Below are 24,324 nucleotides of genomic sequence, written 5' to 3'. Positions count from 1 at the left end.
TTTTTGACATAAATATTTTCGGTATTTATTTCGAAAAAAAAAAACTTGGCCTTTTTTAGGGTTCTTGTTTCCTTGACGAAGCGTTCTTCGAAAATTTATCTGTGAAATTTTCTGCAGTTTTCTTCTTACAATAGAAGATCTAAAACAACCTATACGGCGCCATGTACGGATCCAGAGGGTAAGTTCGTCAAATCTCTGAATTTTTTATTTTTATTTTTATTTTTAATTTCTGGTTCGTGTTCTTGAATGGAATTAGGGTTTTCTGTGTGGTGATTTTGTATTGGGATTTGATAAAATAATTGAAGATAAAATGGGAGAATACATCACCCGAAACTAAGTTTCGGTTTGGATTCTAATTTTCTCTTCGAAGTTTATGCTAAGAGCTAATTTCAAGTTCGAATTTGATTTTGTTTCTCGTTTTTGAATCAATTTAGGGTTTTCCCTGTTCTGTTTTTGTATTGGGCTTTGGCGAAATAAGTAAATAAATTGAACATAGAACGGGAGAATGCATGCCCCAAATAAAATTTCGGATTTGATTCCATTTTTCCCCCAATGGGTGAATTTGATTTTTGTTTGCTTTTTTGAATGGGAGTGGGGTTTTCTCTGCGTTGATTTTGTATTCGGATTTGACAAAATAAGTGAAATGAAATGAAGATGGAACTGGAGAATGCATACCCCAAATTAAATTTTGGATTGAATTCCATTTTGTTCTTCCAAAGTTTTATACTGAAAGCTAATTTCAAGGGTGAATTTGATGATACTCTCGTTTTTGAATGATGAATTTTATTTATTTTTTATGAAATTAAACAGAAGAATATGATGAATACTTAAATTAGTTTATAGCATGATCTGAATCTTTATGCCGGTAATGGAATTATTTGGGTAACATTAAAAAAAATAGAATTTGGTTTCGACCTATTTGTATGATTTATTTCTTTATGTTTATTGTTTGAAGGAGGGTATATGAATATGGAAAATGTTTTTAGGATATATATATAAATTTAGGAATATAAGAAATTAGGTATTTGGGGAGTGTGGGTTGGGTTTGGTTTTATTAACAGGTTTAGTGGGGGATTTTCTTTTTCTTTTTGGGTATGGATAATTGAAGGGCAATGTTGGGAAGCGGGGGGGTTTCGGACGGGTACGAGGTCGGCTCAAAGAGACAAAGAATGATGGAATCAACTCCCTACTTCGCAGTGAACAGCGGTATGGGCGGCTATCAACCTTACGGGTATGGTGGTGGCTACCAACCTCCTTCCTTTCCGGTAGTACGTCTTAGGGGGCTTCCTTTCAACTGCACTGATATCGACATTTTCAAGTTCTTTGCCGGATTGGACATTGTCGACGTTTTGCTAGTCAACAAGAATGGAAGGTTCTCCGGAGAAGCCTTTGTTCTCTTTGCCGGGTCAATGCAGGTTGAGTTTGCTTTGCAAAGGGATCGACAAAACATGGGACGCCGCTATGTAGAAGTTTTTCGGTGTAAGAGGCAAGACTATTACCATGCCGTAGCCGCAGAGGTGAATTACGAAGGAATCTATGATAATGATTTCCACGGAAGCCCCCCACCCTCTCGAGCAAAGAGATTCAACGATAAGGATCAAATGGAATACACCGAAATACTCAAGTTGCGTGGTCTTCCTTTCTCGGTGAAGAAGCCTGAAATCGTTGAATTCTTTGCAGATTTCAAGATCGTTGAAGACAGGATACACATTGCATGCCGCCCCGATGGGAAAGCCACTGGAGAGGCATACGTGGAGTTTACTTCCGTCGAGGAGGCTAAAAGAGCAATGTGCAAGGATAAGATGATGATAGGGTCTCGGTATGTGGAATTGTTTCCTTCAACACCAGACGAAGCTCGACGAGCCGAATCAAGATCGAGGCAGTGAAGAGGTCCTGTTATCTGGGTTTTTGATATGTAGTCTTTGGTTTGTATGTTTGTCATTCTAGCCTGAAGAAATGCATGTCAACCCATATTTAATGGGTTAATCTTCTTCCTATGTGTGTCTCTGCTCTCAAAATATAATATCCTAATCCTATTAGGTTAAATATGATTAGTATGTTGTTGATGTACTCTTTTTGCGTTTTTTTAGATATTCGAATTTTGGTTTTAAGGATATAAAATATATTTTAGATAAATATGTAGACCTTTTACCTTTCAAATTCATGCTCATGATTGCCTTTTTTTTTGGGGGGGGGGGGTCATTGTCATGGCATTAAATGGAGTACTTCTTGATCGAAGATTTTAAAGATTATTATGTGGCACATTGGGTGGTTTTAATTCCACAAGTTCTATATTACAACCCATACAATTTATTAAGTTTTTGAATGCAATTTAAGGATAAAAAAATCCAAAGGGTCGATGGGTTGGGTTTCAATCGGATACATAAATATATAATTGTTTTCAAGTTCGGTTTAGTACAACATATAAGCCTATACAATGGTGAAAGTAGAGATGAGTCACCATCATACATAAATGCATTAAGTTCAATTTCATTAAAATTTAAAGCTTCATGTGATAGCCATGATGGTAAAGGACGTTCATTAAGTTTACTTAAGTTATTTTTATGTAATATTGAAAATGAGAACAAAGATAACACAATTTGAACCAGTATTTAAATGAAGATAAATTCACTTAAAGTTCATTTATATTCTTTTATATTTTATATTTACTTATTTTAAACATTAATATTCAAACATATTCTAATTAGGTATTACATGGTATATAAAAATAAAAATAGATATTTTAAAACTAGAAAATAAGTTCAGCCTCTAAAATTGTTTGAAAATATACTCTTTTTTGAAAGATTTAAATAACTCTTTATGGTAGCACTTTTTTAAAAGATATAATAAAAATAATAATATTCTTGAAAAAATACCATAATAAATTTTTTACGTGCATGCAAATTCCAATTATATTATTAAATCTACCGATAAATTTGTTAAAATATATTTTAAAAAAATATTCTCAAGAAATCAAATAAAAAATTTACCACCATTGAGTATAACCGATTAGCTATTACATTTTGAAAACTCTGCTAATAAAAACTGGTCAAATTATATAAGGTTATGGCTACAAAGGGAGATGAGTTCTCATCATTAACCTCTCTTTTTTCCCCTTCTACCACCATGCCTCGGATTCCATCAAATTTTCCGGGCATTTCACACCATCGTTGGATATTTGCTTCACAAGCTTTTGGCGACCTTCTCGTATAAATCACGAGGCCAATTCTGACGCATATTATTTGCAAGGAAGGTTGCAATCTGCAAAGACCAACAGACACAAATTATATTGCCTATCACGAACCACACCGTTCGCCCAACCCCAGTTCTTTTTTTTCCTCGGTCATGTAAGTAATTTATTACTTCAACTAAAATATGGGTAGAATTAAGCACCCGGTTCTTCCGATAATTTATGATAGCGAGTTGAAAATGTTGGCATACCTTTGATCTCATGGCTCGAAGTGATCCATCTGTATCGGATACATTGTCCAAACAAGTTATAGCAACCTTTAGCAAATCAGGCAAACAAGCTTGGACATGAGGAGATAAATTTTGGAACACATCAGCAGATGTATCAGGTGCTCGTGGATCGAATGGAAGGAATGGGATCTTGGCAACTTCTCGTAGAGCATCAAGATACTGGCCTAGTCTCATCAATTTATGGATCGATAATATAGTCTCGAGCTGTCTTAATATGGTTTGTTGCTCCGAAACATGTTCCCTCTCTTGGAAACTACAAAATAAACCATGTCGGGAGAAAGAAGAAAGAATAGTATTAGCAGAAGATATATAGGATTGAAAACAGATAATTATAAGGCAAGTTCACGCTGAATAGATCAAACACTAACAATTGAAGCATTGCCAATTCCCCAAAAGATTTTGACACTAAATTTACAATTGATTAAGGTAAATCAATAACAATTGAAATATTAACAGTACTGTTAGCACTTAATCTCTTTCTTTTGGGTTATAAAGTCTCACTCTTATATTTTTTTCAAGTCATAATTGAGTAAAATGTACTTATATAAAATTATGATAGATTAATAATTATAGTATGTTAGAGGTTAAAATATGCCATAAGTCTCTGTACTCTTTACGAATTTGAAATTTAATCCCTGTACTTTTATGTCCAAGAGTTTAATCCCTCTACTTTTCAGATTTCAAAATTCAAATCTAACTGTTAACACTATTAAATTTTTTTTTTGGTTAAATTTGGTGTTAAATTTTGAAATAAAAATAATACTCACTTAGCAACAAAGCAACTAAAAAAATTATATTGTAATGAACCTGAATTTAACAAAATAATTTTAATAGCATTAACAGTTGGACTTGAATTTTAAAATCTGAAAAGTAGAAAGGCTAAATTCTTAGCAATAGAAGTACATGGACTAAGTTCCAAATTTAGAAAGAATACAGAGACTTATAGCATATTTTAACCTATTATAGATCTCAAGACAGATATATTCATACATGTTCATGTTATTCTTTTGTTTGATGTCGTGTTTGAGTTATTTTTTGTATAGTGTCTAATGTTGCCGCATCTAGTTTAAAATGATTTCTACAAGCATTTATCAGAAAATAGGGCAATATTAAAAGTGGGACACCAGCAAAATTGTGATATCAAGTATATGCTAGAATTTTAAATAGCTAAATTTTGATAAAGAACAAGAGAATGAATAGAATTGGAACAACCTGACTTCAGGATAATATTTGAAAGTCTCCAAGATCTCGTTCCCGGAGTGAATGAGGCCAGCAGTTTGACTCTCACCATCCAATCTACCACGTGATAAGGCACAAATTGCTTCAGAGAGGCACTTATTTATCGTATCCAATGCCATCGAAAATGCTCCAATTCTCTTCTGAATCTCTATAGACTGAATTTGGACAAAGAAATTACAGAAAAGAACATGAAGATATAAATATTAAGCAACACCCAGAAAAAGTAGTCCGAGAGGAAGTTGTATGACTACTGCAACTGTGCAAGTATCAAGGGCAATGGAAGTTTGGAATTGCTGATATTTATAAAAATTTCAGCTTCAATTAAAATGAAGTTCATGCTTTTAAATATTATAACAAAAAACATTAAGATTGGTGAAGCAAAGAGGTAGAGAGAATTACCTTGTCGTACAGCCCAGAATCTTGGCATTGGCGGGCAGCTTCTAGCAGAAACTGTTGTCTTGCTTTATGATCAGTCAAAAATCGTCTCAGTTCACCTTCCTCTCCAGCACCTCTCGAACCAAGTAAAAGATAAACCCCACCATCTCGAAACAATATCTCAGTGAGAAGCTGCTTCAGCATCAAGTTCATCTGCCTTTGCTGATCCACACTACCTCTCCCAGTCCATGATACATGTCCACCACCTACTGCAGCAGCAGCTTGTGCGTAATATTCTAGAGCCATTTGAAGGTTACCAAGCCGTAGATACATAGAGCCATACTGCCTAATAATGCTAGAAGCTTCTGCGTAAGCATCCATAACTCCCAGCTTTTGTCCGGCTCCAGAAACTTCAGAAAGGACCCCATTGTCAGCTAGCACAATTGCTATGTGAGCAGCATCAATATGGTATTCTTCCTCTCCTGCTTCTTTAGACAGGTATGAAATAGCTGGTAGCAACTGGATACTTAAAAGCAAGATATACGGATATACTAGAGGATCCTTTCCATTTTTTGTGTAATATGATGGCTCAAATTTGTTTAGGTAAGCTTGCAAATCGTCAAGACTGTATGGTACTAAACCCTCATTAGACGAGGTTCCACCAGGAAAATCCTGTACTGCAGACAATATGAACCACAGGAAATCCTCTATGGTACTGAAAAGTGATGGTATATCTCTGAGAAGACGGTCAATTTGCCTACGAGACCCCGATATGATAGCATAGAGCAACAGTTTTTTCTTGTCATATGAAGCTCGACCAACCCGATCACCCATTCTGAACATTTTTTCGCACTCTTCTGCAGCAGCAGCTGCAGCGTGTGCTGGCACCATGCCTCCACCATTAATCCACTCTGCAAGCTGTCAAAAAGAAGTATAGAGTATGGCGCATGGTCAAACACAATGGATTCAACAGTAAACAATTAGTACCAGTGGTGCAAATTGGTGAGAAGCACGGGATGACAGGGCAACTTGTCTTGCTTCATCATAATAACCAGTCCTCAAGCAAAAATAAATCTGTTAACACAAAAAGATGGGATTCTTAGAGAAACAAGGATACAGAACAAATTAATCAAATTTAGTTGGGGAAAGAAATCAGAAAAAAAAAACACTTTCATCATCTGTTAAGACTCATTTGTTCTTTAGAATGGTGCATTGTTTCCTAAAACCACATACTGAATTAACACTTCAGCATGGTAAAACCAAAAGCATCCCCATCTTGTCTCCCAACTATGTAAAAGATGGCTTCAACAAAAAGAGCATACAAGTCATTTTAACAAAGACAAGCAAACTGAAGTGAAAGAGTAGTTTAACATTAGACTAACGCAGTTTGAAAAAGTAAGTGACATGTTAAAACCAGACGACATACGTCTATCACAGATGTTCATCGATAATTAGAAAGTAATAAAGTGAGTAAAGTTAAATAAACCTGCTGCCAAGTGGTATCAATGGGAGGCTGCCTTCGAGCATCACCTGCATCAAAATCCAGAAGTCCATAATCCCTCAAACGAATCTGCACAGACAAAGAAACAAACTTTACAAAAATGATTACTGCAATAAAGTTGAACAAGCAACTTGAAGCTAAATAGAAACAAGCAGACCCGAAGAAAGGCGCGAACTCTATGCAAATTTCCAACAGCTCCACCAAGAGCAGCCTACATTAAGATCAAAGAATGAAATATCAACTCTGGAAGAATATGAAACAACATATAACACTACTAAATTCATCCTTGTTAGAAAGTCATTCAGAGAAGCTACAATGAACAAGGAACACAGGGAACAAAATTAGAGGCATTCAAAAGGAAAGTTGCTAGCCTAAATATTTATTTCTACATTTTGTTAACAGAAGAATAACAAAAAGATGCTAGAGAACTTTCTTACTTGTGCAGGATGGCTTTGTATTATATCCATAATGTATTTCTCATGTCCCCATTCTAAGTGACGTCTAGCACCAATTACTAATGACATCTTTCTAGAAACACTTTGCCGCATCATCGAATCCTCACCCATTAATTTCTGCCAAAATATTTCACTTATCAACAAACAATTATCTGGTAGCATGAAGCATGATAACACTAGCATGTATCATACCAGAATAAGATGCCACATTTTCTGCATGTTAACTGATTTGCCACCAGATGCTTCAGTACCCAAACTCTCATAAGCAACTTTAAAAGCTGTGGCAGGCTACACAAATGTGTACAATCAACAATCATGAGTAAATAATAATATAAAATTTTATATAAAAAAATCAAAGGTTGAGTAAATAATAATATGCTAGAGACCAAACAAATTCACTGGGCAGAAGATTTGAGCAAATACTTAACCGGAATGTAGAATAGCCATATAAGACAATAAGACAAGCATGCACATACAAATATAGCAAATTATCATTCAAGAAACTATTAAACAACTTGCAAGAGGATATTTCAGTGCTCGTGATTTTGGAAAATTGCTCAACCAATTTTTATAACTTGAAAGGGAAAAATCATCCTTACTTTAAATGGCAAGCCTTGTTGTCTTGCATTGTTCAGATTTCTAACAACTTCAGCATATACCGACACTTTTTTCTCAACAAGTCGCTTGTCAGCTAAAGGTAGAAGCCCAATGGCAGAAGGACCAGATGAAACCTGAGAACTAGAAGCCATGGGAACCATTTGACCTGAACAAACACCACCACTGCTTTTATCAATCATGTTTGTCTTAGGCAATGTTGAAATTCTGCTCAAACTCTGTAAGAAGTCCCGTTTTTCCTTTTGCCAATCTTCCTGCAAGGCATTAGACACCACCAATCAAACATGTAAAAGCAGAAAGCCTACAAACTTAGTCATCATCAATTTGTTAAATTTTAGGTATGTATCGAAAAAGTTCGTCGTCAATTTTGATGATGTTGAACACTGCATCAAAGTACTATTTTTTTACCCTCAAAAGTAGGTGATACTAACCTCCAACACTTTCATCATATAATCATTAAAACTTCTGAGGTTATCCTTCTGAGCTTCTTGGATGGCTGAAACCATTGCCATTTCATGAACCTGAGATCAAAACATTGTACAAATAATCATATATCAATCATCTTCAAAATTGAGAAGCAGAAGCCTGTGTTGAATGGCTGAATTAACTAAAAGATAGCCGGGGCCATGACAATAGCACAAACAATTGTGAAAAAAGAAAAAAGATCAGAAAAGAAAATTACTCAAACAACATTAGCTAACACTCAAACGCCACCTTAGTTTTTTTTATGATGACCATATAGATAAGGAATAACACTGAAATAATCCCTTGATATTTTATTGTATGAAAATAAGGCTATGAACTCTTATTTCACCATCATTATCCCCATAAAATCTTGAAAATGGATGGATAAAGTCAAATTGTCAAATTTTTAAGATAGCATTTCACCAAATATCTGTGATCCTACCCATCCAAATAAATCACACCATCCAACTAAAAGGATTCAAGAACATTCTTTTGAATATTTACAGTGTTAATGTTCTAAATACAATTAAATAGAAGTACATAGCCAAAGCCATTCAATAAAAGACCAAGGACTTATTTTTATAGTAGAATAAAGTTTGAGAGTTTATTTGGGCATCATCCCAAGAAATCATACTGAATATCCCAATGATTATAACAGGGAAAAAAAGACATGAAACCACCGCACATATGCACAATTATCCTCTGTAATTTCACCCATCAAAAACTCAAGTATCTTTATAACCGCATTCATAATAGTTTAGCCAATACATATAGTTCAATCTTTTAGAAAACCAAGCTTCCTTTCACCAAGCACCAAGTAATGAATGAGAATCTATAGTTATGCCACCATGCTCTTATTATTTCAACTGTAAAAGTGATTCCAAGTTATTTGCAATGCACCAAAATCTAAGAGGAACAAAATGTATAATAGAGATTACCAGCCATCTCAGATAATATCAGAAACTAAACAAATACACACATATAAACAAGAAATAGAGTGGGGCCTATGACATAGCTTGTAAGTAAGAAATCTCCTTTTTATCTGGTTAGTGGATTAAAGGAGAGTGAATCAGTAACTGGGTTAAAACCTTAGTCATGAAGCACACGTCCTTGTGGCATAGGTTTGAAGAAGAATCAATTTGGTATGCAAAAGAACATTCAAATGTGCAAGTAGTTTAACTACAAATGCCCTTTATTTTATTTCACAGTGTGTTGAACAGCCAAATTGCTATAATTCACACATTATGCGACAACCAGTTAGTAAATAGCAATTGGATCTGAATACATGCTCTAACCCAAATGAATGTGATTAGCCAGCGGAAATGAGCCATTAGTCATTATCCATCGAACTTATATTAAAAGTATGCAATCCATAGAGCAAATAGTACCTGCTGCAGATACTCCTCAACGCTTGTGGCTTCAGCAGGGAAAACATCCTCAAATGTTGTCTTGCAGAAAGACGATCAAGGAGAGGAAAACATGGTTTGTGAGATTGCAGTAAAGAGAAAACTATGAAAAGGGGGAGGGGGACCTTGAAGCAAGATTGTGAAGCAATCAATAGCAAAGCCCTCTAAAGTTGACTATACGCATGCATTTTAGGACCAAAGTAGCATTTAAACAGTAAAAATACAAAAGCTGAAATCAAATATCATTTAATCATAGCAGATAAAGTTTGGGGGAAGGGGGAAAATGTTCTTATCTTGACATATCATTATCAATATCCATTCCCCTCAGAATATCTATTAAATAGCCTTATACGCCAAAGAAAAACAAGTAACAAATTTTATGGTAGGTTTAGGGGGTTCTTGAGTTAGAAGCCAGAAAAGCTGATTTAACATAAATGAAAATGTGGAAAATAATACTTACCTTCAATTCAAAAGACTTCAGATCGCGTGTAAGTTGTTCAGCGTTAATTCCCTCCCGTGCAAGTAGCCTTAAAACACAACAAAGACCATTTTTATATATTCCGCATGGTAAATAAATAATCTGGGAGAAATAAAAAAAAGATAACCCTTCAAATTGTTGCTTAAAGCCAAGTTTGCAACCTAAACAATGTTCGAAGCTAACAACTTCCTCTTACTTTCTCAGCTAACATTCTGTCTGTTTTAACAGACTGTGAATACAAGAATCACAAGAGTAATGAATTAAATTTATAAAGTATAAAGTTACCTTGTGGCAGCAATGGATTGAGAAGGAGCCTCAGTTCTTAAGGTTTTTGCCTTGAGCTTCTTTGATAGTGCTTCTAACTGATCTAAGTTTCTCTGAATAAAATTATTGTAAGCAGATTGTCAGTGAAAACCTCATGTATGGGATCTATATCACTGAAATTTCCTTTTTTAAACAATAATCTCAGCTGAGATACATTCCAACTGAAGATTCAATCACTGAAAAGAAATGAACAAAATTTTTAAACATTTTTCAATTTGTTTGGATCAACAAATAGATAACCCACCAACCAAGGTTTTTAACTCTAAGCTAATAACATCAAACATTAACTTGAATTACCGATATATTGATGAATGTTACTATAATTTATTGACATTATCAAGGAGATGGTACATTCACTTAATATCATTGTAGTAACAACTAATATCCATAATATGAATTGATAATAAATATTAACGGAAATATAGATAAATATGATGAACATTATGGGTATCATAGTCCATGTCTCCAACAGAAACATTCAAAAGAAGATGAACTAAGGAAAAGTATTAACTAGTTATTCTCATTATAATACAACATAATGGATGAAGAAAAGTTCATAGTTAAATTTCATAAAACCACTACATCATTTCATTGTGTTGTGTTCCTAATTTATTGTTGGCTAAATTGTCTACATAAGCCATTTCTTACCCTCCATAATAGATCTCTAAAAACCAATTTTCTGCTGAAGTTGAAGAAAATGAATCCCCATTAATGACTGATTATTTAGTGGAAAACAATATTAAGTCATTTCTCATCCAATCAGTTTATTAGTTAAAGGAATTAACAGAACTTGACAAAGACATGGCCTCCATTTAGCTAAATTTCTCTCATCTAAAACATTAATAGATATTTTAAGTTAAAAATTATTGATTTTTCATACTATAATTTAATTCAGCAGCACTATAATAAAGCATTAGCTGAATTAACCTTCAGAAGCAAACATTAACACAATTGGAGCTTAGAAATACATGAAAATGAAGTGGTTCCTTTGCCTATTACTAAAACTTCCTCAATCATTACATTAAAGCCGAGAGATAAACCAGATATTACTACTGGACTACAGTTCAGCAGAACCTTCTGTTCTCTGCTCCCTTGAACAATCTCACTTAAAAACACACAACTTTGAACGAGGCATGAGAAATTTCCAGAAATTTTCTACCTCACGAAATATATGAACCATAGAATGGCTTCCGCATTTCAATATCTCCTAATCTACCTCCTTTCCCTCATTTTCTAGGCATCCAAACATAGCACAACCAGAAGCAAAAGCAAAAAAAATTCACAAAAACCTAATCACTTTCCCCTTTTCTTTAACAACGTTTGTCTCGATTCATTACAAACTCGAGCATTGTGTAAATTGATATTGAGAGAGAGAGAGAGAGAGAAACGGGACCTGAAGAGGAGGAAACTGAGCAGAAGGAGCAGCTTGCTCAAGAAGCTTGGTGGATGAGTGGAGAAGATCGGTCCAACTACTCATGCCTTGCTCACTCGCCATAGCTCTCATGTGAATCACTGATGCGAGGGAAAGTTCAAGAATTTTACTCTTTAATTTATATTTTCTAAAACCCTAATTTTCAAAAGGAAAAAAGAAGAAAACCCTCTTCTTTTCCCCCTTATGATCTGAATATTTTACAATTTAATTTTCAAATATTTAAATTTATTCAACATTTTAGATTTTTAAAAAACTTTTGTTTTTCTTATTTAAAGAAACTAATAAAAAAATTTGTAAATGTTTGAATTTTATTATACACTGTTTCTCTCAAATTATAAAATGATATTATCATGATAAATAATTAGAATACATTTACTATTATTAATTTGAGATATTTATTGATTTAAATTTTATTTTACTCACAATTTAAATTATTTTTTTAATTTTAATTTTTTTATATATTAATATCTGTTATTATTATTAGTTTCAAGTCTTACATTTTATTACTTATATATTATTTTTAAAAATACATTTATGTTATAATTGTATAGCTTTCACACGCATATGCATGAGGGGCGAAACCATAAACTCTTTTTAGGGATTAAAATTAAATTGTAATTTTTACCATAAAAAATATAATTTTACTATTTTAATAATATATATTTTTATAAATTTTAAAAGATTAAATTAATTTTTTATCTTTTTAAGGAGACTAAAATATAATTTTACTTTTACTTATTTAAAATTTTAAAAATTTTAAAGGGGTCATATAAAAATTTTATTATATATATTTGAAAGTTATAATATTTGAATCACAAAAAAAATCAAATAATATTAGATATTATATTTTTATTATATATATTTGAAAGTTCCACTAATACAAGTACAAGTGTATATTTGATCAACGATAATGGTATATAGAATCTATTAAAAAAATTGGTTTAAAAAACAGTATTTTTAAGCATAGTGTAATTTTTTTTTTTAAATTGATGTTTGTTTTATTAAACTTTTATTTGAAGTTATATTTATACTTTGTACGAGACAGTCTAGATTATTTTTTGGTTTTCAATCGATCAATCTTTTTTGTTATCATTAAACTTCCAATTGTTTTGAATGTAAGCTCAACTAAAACGAATTAAGTGCACATAATAAAATTTTTTTTCTTTTAACTTTCAATAGAAAAATTATTTCTCTTGATATAACCGAAAACTATAAATTTCCCTCATAAAATAGAATTTATTCTAAAAGTAAATTCTCCCCTACCTTTTCGCTAAAATAGCAATGCTCAATACTGCATGTAAATAGGTTAGTTGTATTGGAAAATCGGTTTACAAAATCGTATTTAGGTACCCTCAATCTCATTACCCATTCAATAAAATATATTTTTTTAATCGGGGTTCCAAGAATTATGTAAGAATTCCTTCTCAAGATAAGCTAGCTTTCATCTTCTTCCAGGAAAGTTGAAAATTTGAACTGAAAACAGGTTACTCGAACAACAAAAACTGCTGGGATTAAAACGTAGGCTAAAAGATATAGTGCCTATTTTTTTTATGGGGGCATCAAGGAGAGCCTTAGGCGCCTATTTTTTGGGATTGCCGCTTGAGAGGGGTGGAGGCTTCGGTTTCTTTTTTGAATGTATGATATCTATAACAAAAATTATATATTAAATAAATTTAAATATTTTTTAAACTAATAACAAATATAATTAATATTTGTTTAAAATCATAACTTAAAATGTAAAAAACTGAAATTTAAAATTATTTAAACAGATATTTAAATTATTTTATAAATACTAATAGATAATTTACTATTGTTTGAGAATAGAAATAAAATATTTTAAATACTATTAAAATTATAAAAAAAAAGCTTTCCATCAAATTTTTAATATATTGTAAAAATCCACTATAATGCTACTATTTAAACAATATAAAATAAATTAATATTAAAAACTATTACAATATTAAATTCACTTAATTAATTAGTTAATTTGAATATATTTGATTAATAGCATTATTATTTGGTTTTAAATTAGAAAACAATAAAATGCTAAAATAATTTTCAAAAATAAAATTATAAATTTGAAACATTAATTTTAAAAATTAATAGTTAATGCGATAATTTTAATACATAAAAATAATAATTAATTTTTATTTATGGTTGGTGTGCACGTGCATATTAAATCAAACTCTAATCTTAATTCTCAAAATACTATTTTAATATTTTAATGAGATATTTACATATATTTTTAAGATAGCCGTTTTTACATTTATTCAAACTCATAATAAGGGCACGTTTGGTTCGCTGTATTGGATTAGAGGCGTATTGGATTAGAGGTGTATTGGGATTAGAGGTGTATTGGATTAGAGGTGTAATAGCTAATCCACTGTTTGGTTGAATGTAATGGAATAGAGGCGTAATAGTAATCTTGTGTTTGGTTGAATGGAATAGAGGTGTAATAGCATAATGGAAAAAACTAAAATGACTAGAATACCCTTAACATAAATTTGTTTTGGTAAATGATTATTGTTATTGTTATTTAAATTATAATAAGATTATTATTATCAATAATAAATAATTTAATCATATTTAAACATAATTATTATTAAATATATATTTAATTAAAATATATAATTTAATAAAATTCTTAATAATTAATATTCTTATATTAATTTACTGAAATCATAATATATAATACTGTAAAATATAAATTAACATAATTATTATTAAATATATTATAATTAAAATATATAATTTAATAAAATTCTTAATAATTAATATTCTTATATGAATTTACTCAAATCATCATATAAAATCGTGTTGAGAGGTTCAAATCTTATAATTACAAAAGAAATTGTGGAAAATTAAAAATATAAAACTAGTTTATTTATTAGTTGTGATTTTATATCGATTCAATTGAAATATAATACAAATGACAATCTAAAATAAATGTATTATTTTCAACCTAAAACATTAACTTGAAGCTTCAATTTTATTATGTCAATCAAACCTTCATTTTGTTCTTATATAAGTTATTAATAAATATAATTATTTTGGGATGTAACATAATCTAATAGATTATAAAACCTGTAGGCTTTATCATTATGTAGTTTTTGTATCAATACAATCATGAAATTTACAGACTACATCGTGGGAAGTTAGCCATATCAATGGTATCATCATCCCCGCCTCACTCACTTATCACCCCAGCACTGCTGGAAACAGTTCACATAGAAAGTACATGTTTTCCTAATCCCCCGACCCACCGTTTCATCGAGTCGCGATAATCAACTTCAAGCTGGATTTCTCTGCATGTTTGGATTAACAGGTGCAAGATCAGAGCTAAAGTACCTTCACCTTGACAAATTTCACTGTGTTACATTAGCAAGATGTCCTTGGCGTGCTGAAATCATTCGCCATGAGAATGTTGTATGCCAAAAACGACTTCTGCTTGCTCCTTTCGGCTAACCCACATCCTGATACCAGCCAAAACAGAACTGTTGGTTTAGATTCGAACATCTATATATGAAATATGATGTATCTTTATTCTTCTCTAGACTGATAGCAAGACTTGTGATTATTTAGCATGGGTGCATATTAAAATGATGAAGATATCGGTATTAAATATCAACTGATGCATTTTGTGTTTGCTAGTAATGACTCGAAGTCGAAGATTACTTTTACGACATAGCAGGAAAAAAAGGAAAAAGGAAAAGCTTCAACATGTTTTATCTCCTACCTTTCAAAGACATATTCTCTAATAGGTTTCATTTGAAAAAAAAAATCGTCAAGAAACAGAGATAGTGAGACTACTCCTCACCCAATGGGTGTATGTATGCTGGAACAACAATAAAGAAAATGGCACAAGTGGCAAAACAGAGAAACCATGTATAAGGCAAATCAACTAATCTGGTGGCACAGTGAATAAAGAACAGATGGCTCAAATATATATATATATATATACATCTAATGAATATTGACAAACTACTGAAAGAGAGTATGTGTTTGTTCTTACAATGAACAGGAGCTTGGGTGATCGTTGGTGCCTCACGAGTAACAGTTTGAGTTTGTCCTGATGCACTGCAAGTTGCATTCTGCTGGAAAAAAGGAAAAATCGAGTATAAGCATGCGCAAAGCACACACAAAGCACACACAAAGCCCTAACATACGTGCACGCATGTAATGATTTGTTTCACTAAATCTAATATCAGGATTTAATACCGTTTACATTGACAAAAAGATTCCATTGGCAACATAATTCCAAAATCTATAAACAGGCATTTAAAAACTTTTAGATCAAACATCAAATTTACTGGCAATGCTACAAGAAAGCTGCTTCACCGCTTCAAAGTTGTTATCGTCGAGGGAGAAACTGCTCAGTCTATCAACCATGGCATCCTCAGTAACTTGATCAAATTGGTACCTATTCCTGAACAACAAGTAGCCCCCACATTCCCACACAGAGCATCTTTAAATAACAAAACATGGATGTTACAATTGTAAATAGATGATGCATGCAATGCATTACGTTAAGAGCAACTGATGTAGAAGCAGAATTGATCAGACCAATACCACAAATCTGTTTGATCTTTCAACGTTTTTTAGTGGACAGGAAAACTAGAATAAATGTTGCTATATGCTACAGAAGAGAGGGGGTGAGGGAATAAATGTTGTTTCAATAGATGGTGACTTACGACCGAGATTCAAATCTCCAATAACTATAATCAAATGACTCAACATAGTCATATAGGGAGGAAGAATACAAAAACAGCAAAAAGCAAAGCTAGCATGCAAATGATCCAAATGGCTATCTATACAAAGGCACAGAAAATATTATTTGTGATGCAGAAAAGCAAAGGGCTATTATCGAATGTTTGAATAAACTGTATCAAGTCGAGTGGTTCAACAGAAAATCCCATATTCCCCTTACTGACTCTTCATTTTTCTTATAATATAATCCTACAAAGTTATGGAAAAACATAAAAGAAAATATTGAATAAATTCGTATCAAACACATTCGAAATCACTCCTAAGTTCAGAAAACATAGCCTTTATTATAAACAAAAAAAAATATTCAGAAATTAGTTGAAAGTAGCAAATAATGAAGGATTTATGGTAAAAAGTTTGGTGAGAAAAGGTCCTGAAATGGTTAGAGAAGTATTCATTACTACTTCAACAACCAGCCACCAAATTTCATTATTATTATTATTTTACAAACAGAGCCCTGTTAGATGCTAATTTTAATTGCAAAATTGGATTAAAAGCTTGTTAGCTTTACATTTCATTTGGTAAACTATGTTACATTGTGTTCTAATGTTTGATTTTGTATGGATTGAGGTTCAGTATATAATTATTCCACTAACCCCCCAACCTACCCATGGAAACGAAGATAAAAAAAATTAAACTTACAAAAGCAGCAAATTCTGAAAATAGAATAAATAATTTAAAGAAAATGGAAGGAAAAAAAACTGCAAAATTCAGTAAAAAAATAGAACAGATTAGAAATCCCAGGAAGAAGAGAAACCAGGCAATTTAAGTCTATCAAAGTTACTAATACCATGAAAGAGTCTATAAAGATGGAGTACTAACCAGGAAATAAGGCAGGGAAATGATTTGTTTGATAACAAGCCATTGAAGAGCATAGCCAAAAAACCCAAAGAAAGCAGCCATGAACATCACAACCCACAACGGGAAATACAGTAAAAACACCCCAGAACACTTACCGAAAAAAGAGGATGGAAAGATACAGTGAAAAAGCACTTACCGAAACAATGGGGCCGGAGACCTGAGACGGTGGAGTCGGGTGGAGGTGACTTCGCTCGCAGCTGCTGTTTGATGTTGGGAGGGAGAGGCTGGAGGTGGATTTCGAGTTGGGAGGGCAAATCAGGGCGTGAGATGTAAAACGGATGTAATCTGAGGAGGAGGCAGGGATTACAAAACAAAGAATTTCGGGGATTAGGGGCGTAACGTAATAGGCCTGTATTAGGCAATACTATGAACCAAACATAGGAATGAGGGGGGATTGGGTGGGGCCACCGATTAGGGATGTATTGGATTAGCCAATACACCCAACCAAACATAGCGTAAGTGTTTAAGTGTGATAATTACACTTTTCATTATAATTTAAACTAATCAATAAGCAATATTGTAAAGTCAGAAAATTATAAATCTATAGTGTATATAAAGGCACAACTTTTAAAAAATAGTTTGAATTGACTAATATAAATATTTGTTGTCGATTATATTACTAATTTTTGATATTTTAAATATTTTATTATTTATAATATTTATAAATAATAATTTTAATTTTATTAAAATATTTGGTCAAGTAAGAATTTTGGTTCACTTGTTAAAATGAATTTACATAATAAATAAAAATTTTATAATTTATACTTAATAAGTGGCAAAAAGCATGAGCTCAAAGAAGTTTTAAACTGACTAAAATATATTTTACTATTTATTACATTATTAAATTAAAAAATAAATACCTAAAATTACGTACAACACATTTGACATTAAAAAATTAATTTAGAAACAATGCAAACCCTCACTCTCCTTTAGAGACAACTGAGAATATAATATTAAACAGAAATAGAATGAGGCGCCTATATCACTGGATGAAGGGTCTCTCAATTCACAGCAACACAGAATTCAACTCAAAAGAATTATATATCACTCTGAACTACGCCTTAGAAGAGTTTTCAAGCATTTGTAATGCCCGCGAGAAAGGTTTCAGTTCATTGCATCATAATCATCCAACTTCTCATTGTATTCCAACACCTTCCTCCGTATTTTCGACGTGTTTACCCATGTAATGAAGTCTTCAATGTTCCTTGTTACACGGAATGCAGGGTCTGTCACCGTCTCTGGACCAACACGAATGTGTCCCTGCTTAACATAAGTGACTGCTTCTTTCAAGTGTTCTGCAAACTTTAGGTGCACTAACACAGTTGATAGCCTACGCCTGCAAGCAAAGAATATAATAAACAGAGTAAACATACCAAAGAAGCAATCCACATGAAACACTTCCATGTTTGCTTTAATTATGTAAACAAAACATAAACCATTCTATGCATTCATATGAGCTATGCATTTGAACAAGTATTTGCTTACCTACAAAAAGATGACACTGATAACCGATCGCATAGAGCCAGGAAAATAAGAGAGAGAAAAGGGTGAGAGGAGAGAAATTTGGCCTAAAAAATTTTAGTTGAAAATTTAATATCTTCCTTAACAACTGAACCTTGGCCCGGTGAAGAAGGGATTCAAAAATATCCCAATGGAAGTGTCAAATATAAGACTTGAACACAGGTGCCAACAACATAGTAAAACAAAATGCAGTCACAGATGACCCTGAGCAGCAAAGGGAAAAAGAAATCAAAGAATAAATTCCATGCTACCTCCAGACAAGTTCTACTAAAAAAGGAAATTGAAATGAAAACCTAACTGAACTCAAGCATTACGGGACTTTGTTCCTTGACCTCCATAAGATGTCTCTAACGGTTTATTGCACATATAATATGCCATATATTTTGCAAGTCATGCTATATACTTCTTGATTCATTACAGACAACTTATACATTTGAACATTTCAAGATAAGAAACCACAAAGTAAAGTTCCTCACCAATATCCTCCAAGGTCGAAGGTTCTATCTCTGTACTCCTACTCTTATCTCCATGGGATTTACCTTTAATCCCATCATCCTTCTTATAATCGTTTGGTCTAAGATCAGGACCAATATCCCTTACCCAACTTGCAGTATAAAGCCTGGAGGCCTCCTTCAAGACCTAAAGAAGGATGACAAGTTTTTACTAATTATATACTAAAAATAAATGAATCTTATTCCCTAATGCATAGGCAAATAATAGGCTCCTGAGCATTATTTGACATTCAAGTGGTTAAGTTAACCATCAACTAAGCAGAACAGTACATAATAGTCATTTGATCATTTCAATATCCCAATGATCTAATTTCCACCCTGATCACCAGCTAGCATCTGTGAGATTTCAAATTTCCATTATGCTTCTTTAAAATTTGTTAAATGGAACAAAAGCAAAAAAAAAAAAAATTATAGAAAGGAAGTGGCAAAATCATCATATTTGAGTAGAAATTGCTAATAGTTCAAACGTAAAGTACTTCCAAACATATGTTCTTGATTTAAAGTAAAAAACCATGCATTTTTTCTTCCAAAAAAAGGCTTCAGAATTCTAAAATGTTTTGCTTACAGCAATACCGACGACGCAAATAAAAAATAAAAAAAATAAGAACTAAGCTCACTATAATGTTTTATTATGATGGAGAAATGAAAGAGCCATGCTTTTTAAACTGGAAGTAATATCTAAACTACAATCCAGTTCTAAATTCTAATATAGCTTCTCCATCACATAAACCATCAAAAAATACAATTATATAAAGGAAGTGGGGGGACCCAAAATCTAACAGCATTCATCATTAAAACCCAGAAATCAATAAGCAAACAAAACTCTTACTGCGGAAGAGAAGTTGGAAAAGAGAAGTACCAAGAAGCGCTCGTGCCAAGTCAATTTGCGGCACTTTTTTATGTGGGGAGGATCAGGCAATGAAGAAGGGAAAGCTATTTCTTTGAGATCGTATCGGATGTAGTCATACAGCTTCCTGCACACAACTTTTACCTTCATTTTAGGTTGATATAAGAGATACCCAATTTGATTAAGCCAATGAATTATCTTTGCTGTTCCACGGTCTAAATATTTTGGGGAAGCAGGCTATTAACAGGGTTCGGCGGTACTGAGGCCTGAGGGCTTTTGATTTATTTGATTTTCTTTTTTTAACCTTTTCAAGGTTTTCAGGCGCTAGCTCGGATTTGGGAAGGCAAGCTGTTTGGTCCTGCTTAGATCAAAGATAAAGAAACCAAAATTAAAGCATAGAAAATAAACAAAATTCAAACAAAGAAGAAAAAGTGGTAATGCTTTCTTCAATATCAAAAGACGATCACAAAATAAATAGATGAGGATTTTGATTCATCACAGCCAGAAAAACTTGAGTTACTAAACTAAACTTTAGGAACGAAGAAAATGAAAAACAAAGTAAAAGAACTGCAGACAGTTGGTGAGGGGCAATGGTGTTTAGGGTTTTGTAAATGGAGAACGTAGTGAACATGGAGGCTGTAGTTGAAACTGCAGAAAGGAGATGACGATGAAACAATGAGGGCAAAAATGAAAAAAAAAATCTTTCAGCATTCCTACCGTGCTCTGAATGGCAATTCAGAGGGTGAGGCAAAGAATGCTATTCAGCCTCTATTCAATGTTTAGTGGGAATAGAAAACTAAACAGCAACATCCGTACTAGACATTTCATTCAACCAAACAAGGGTTTATGGTGGGCCCATGGAATTGAATTGTAATGGCTATGCCATTACATTGAACCAAACAAGCTCTTAGCTTCCTCATCCCTCTTAAATAAGATGGCTACCAAATTATCACTTTCAGCTAAACACTTCAAACCTAAGCATTTCGGGGGAAAAAAAAACAAATCAACATCAAATTTCCATCAACAGTGCATGCAGTACAATCATTAAGCTAAAAGTACCAAAAAGAAATCCTAAAATCAACCCAAAAAAAAAATTAGAAAACAAACAAAGGAACTTCAATCAGACCATACAAAAGCTAAACAAGGCCAAAATCAATGAAATTTAGATCGACAAAGAGCTTACAAAGAGGAGATTCGCAATCTGGCGAAGTCATGAGACGAAATGTGGAATCGAGCAAAAACAGATCGAAGAAAACCCTAAAACTGGGCTGTAAAGTGAGAAAAGCGAAGATGCGGAGAGAGAGAAACAGTGAGAAAAGTCAACTGGACAAATTGTTTAACCGTCTAATCACAAACCATATTGCCATTTCTAAGTGTGAACTGAAAAGAAAAACACAGCCATTAAAATAAGAATAAAGGAGAAAATATCTAGCATGATCGCAGAGGATTCTCAAAGGGTTATCCTAGTTCCGACTCAGAGTATAAATACATAACTTATTTTCATATTTGCCGCTGTGTGTGATAAATTGGAGCCGACATAGCCTTTTGGGTAGCATTTAGCATTTATACGGGAACCTAAATTTGATTATACCCCCGCAAAGAAAAAAAAAAACACTAAGGAGCTAATGAAAATATCATAAAGGAGCTCTTTTTTGAATTTTCACTCAATAAGATTAGATTTGGTAGGTAAATAAGTATGTGTGTGCAGATATTGTTCCCTAAGCTAGAGAAGTTGAAACTATCCTCAATTGGCACTGAAAGAATATGGCTTTCCCAAGCATTTTGTTCTACTCAAGATTTGACAAGCGCCAACATAAAGCATGTGGTATCCGACTCCATGATTAAATATTTGCAGCAGCTCTACAATCTAATTATATCAACTATATTAATTCTATTAAATTCACCATCTTTAAACAACATAAATTCAATGATTAACTAAACACAACAATAAAAAGAACTCAAAATCCCAAAAAGAACAAATCTTGCAGAGACCCAAAATCGAAAACACAAAAAAGAAATGGAAACATAATTACATATAAATGAATCCCAAATCATTCGAATTGAAAACCAGGAAACATAGAAGAAATCAAAGGTTTAGCTGACCTGGAATGGAATTGGATTTCCTTCGAAAAAAATAGAAGCCTCGATGGAGGTTGAGTGGAGCCTGGAAAGAAGCAGAGATGGCGATAACTAGGCGCAGGCAAGGCAACCAAGAAGAGGAATAAATTAGGAGGAATGGAAAGCTTAAAAACCCAAAATCCTTTTGATTTTGAGTGAGTTACGAGTTTTGTACATTCAAGATTGGGGTTTTGATTAAAAAGACTCTCTTTTCGTCTCAAATTGCAGGCTTGCAAACCCAATATGGCTTGCAATTGTAAATGGGTTATTGGATTAATTGGTCTCAAACCAATAATCCCCTTATAATTTCAACAAAACTATATAACCTTCTAATTTTTTTATATTTTTATTTTTTAATTAAAAAGGCTAAGGGATTTATTAGAAAATACATAATATTTCAAAAATAGGGTTTTGAATTCCTTTATTGTTATTTTTCCATTTTCTTTTTCGATTTTATAAAAGGATAAATTACAAAAATAACTAATTTTGTTTGTCACAGATTACATTTTAGTTACTTATGTTTGAAATGTTACGTTTTTGTCACTTATGTTATCGTTTTGTTACGAAGTGGTCATTTTACCGTTAAACTCCATTACCTCCCTAATGACAATCCTACATGGTAGTTTCTTTTAGAAATTTCTTCGCATTACTAGCTACTTTGATGAATCAAGTATTTTTCCTATTCATTTCCTTCGAAGGTTTTACAATTTAGAAAGCTTTGAGCTGGGTTTTTGCGATTTCAAAGAGTTGTCTTCCTTTGAAAGCAATGCATGTGAGAATAAAGACATGGTCATCATGCTCCCAAAATCAAGAAGTTTAAATTATATGTGGTTAACAACCTAAGACATCTATGGTACGTAGCAAGACTCCCTGTTGGATCATATTTGTGCAAGTCTTGAATGTCTTGGAAGTGTTAATTCATATAGTATCATAGAGCAATATAAATAGTTGTTCTATTAGCTCTAAAACCTATCATAGAGCACAATAACTATAGAAGAAGGTAATTAGAGGTTTGAAAGAGTGAAAATCAAGTATGAATTCAGAATTTCTGATTTCTATTAGCTTTAATTCTCAATCTATAGGTTGGAAAAATGGATAGATATAGGCTTCCCCCACAGTTTCAAGGTTGATACTTCTCAGGCTTTCAGCTCTACCATTCGATGTGCTGAGGTTCTCGTAAACTATTGCGACCCTTTCGATGAGAGGAACCATAGCAGTCCGGGTCAACATACGAAAGCAACACAGACTAGCCCCTTTCTTTCACAAAATCTGGCTTCGGATTCGTGCAATGGAAACACCCATGCCTGACAGATTAGCAAGAAGAGGGCCGTGTCTAATAACTTCCTTTTATTTGCTAACATGCTTAAATTGTGTTGCTCAGTATATGTCAATATTAAGCTCTACATCTTTTTACTATGTTTAGAAGATAGATGAAAAGTAGGGTAGGCTGTTAAACATGTTTTATCGTTTTCTCCATTATATAATATATATCACAAACCATTGACTAACTCAACAACAGCACCTTTCTTTTTGCCCACTTTTTTATTCAATGTTCTCTCTTTTTGACCTTTGTTAATTATCATTTTTTGTTTGTTTTTATCCCTGATTTTCCATGCTACTTCTATAAAGCCATTCACGCGGCTCCTTTAACTTCTCTTCATGGTGATGTGTAAAACAATGTATTGAGAAGACGACAAGAGAAACGGGAAGTGAGACTAATTTCTCCGGCATAGTTAACACAAGCAATCATTTCTTCCTTTTCCTTTTGAGGTGTGAAATGCTTGAAAATTTTACAAGTTTGGGATTCCGATTTTGATGACCCAAAAATTCATTATTGGGGTCAAAATAAAATTTTAAAGGTTGGGAATTAAACTTAAAAATTTTGTTAAAAAAATTAAACTTAAATTCAATACCTCCTAACAAAAAGAGAT

At 32.7% G+C, this 24,324-nt stretch overlaps 3 protein-coding genes across 4 annotated transcripts; 1 reads left to right on the top strand and 2 right to left on the bottom strand.

Annotated features, from left to right (window-relative positions):
• Positions 1-28: 28 nt before the first annotated feature.
• On the top strand, positions 29-2,136 carry LOC107925925 (heterogeneous nuclear ribonucleoprotein F). Of its 2 annotated transcripts, none has more exons than XM_016856683.2 (2): positions 29-178; positions 1,198-2,136. In XM_016856683.2, exon 2 carries the CDS (start codon positions 1,209-1,211, stop codon positions 1,884-1,886), a length of 678 nt encoding a protein of 225 aa, XP_016712172.1. In that variant the 5' UTR covers positions 29-178; positions 1,198-1,208; the 3' UTR covers positions 1,887-2,136. The 2 variants fall into 2 exon arrangements, with proteins under 2 accessions (XP_016712172.1, XP_016712170.1); XM_016856681.2 differs by having other exon boundaries at positions 30-178; positions 1,109-2,136.
• An 842-nt stretch (positions 2,137-2,978) lies between these two features.
• On the bottom strand, positions 2,979-11,982 carry LOC107925888 (nuclear pore complex protein NUP93A). The gene is made up of 15 exons (XM_016856623.2): positions 11,732-11,982; positions 10,300-10,391; positions 9,997-10,063; positions 9,519-9,578; positions 8,097-8,186; positions 7,650-7,919; positions 7,243-7,338; positions 7,033-7,167; positions 6,753-6,806; positions 6,581-6,664; positions 6,082-6,168; positions 5,119-6,012; positions 4,693-4,874; positions 3,442-3,733; positions 2,979-3,261 (listed from the first exon to the last, which is right to left on the bottom strand). The coding sequence occupies exons 1-15, from the start codon at positions 11,840-11,842 to the stop codon at positions 3,184-3,186; spliced, it is 2,592 nt and encodes an 863-aa protein (XP_016712112.1). The 5' UTR covers positions 11,843-11,982; the 3' UTR covers positions 2,979-3,183.
• A 6,517-nt stretch (positions 11,983-18,499) lies between these two features.
• On the bottom strand, positions 18,500-23,605 carry LOC107925956 (uncharacterized). Its single transcript, XM_041104471.1, has 3 exons — positions 23,510-23,605; positions 22,379-22,692; positions 18,500-18,731 (listed from the first exon to the last, which is right to left on the bottom strand). The coding sequence occupies exons 1-3, from the start codon at positions 23,603-23,605 to the stop codon at positions 18,500-18,502; spliced, it is 642 nt and encodes a 213-aa protein (XP_040960405.1).
• Between the last annotated feature and the right edge of the window lie 719 nt (positions 23,606-24,324).

This window comes from Gossypium hirsutum, chromosome D11 (genome assembly GCF_007990345.1).
Source record: "Gossypium hirsutum isolate 1008001.06 chromosome D11, Gossypium_hirsutum_v2.1, whole genome shotgun sequence".
In the NCBI taxonomy this organism is placed as follows: Eukaryota; Viridiplantae; Streptophyta; class Magnoliopsida; order Malvales; family Malvaceae; genus Gossypium; species Gossypium hirsutum.
This window is presented reverse-complemented; position numbering and strand designations above follow the sequence as displayed.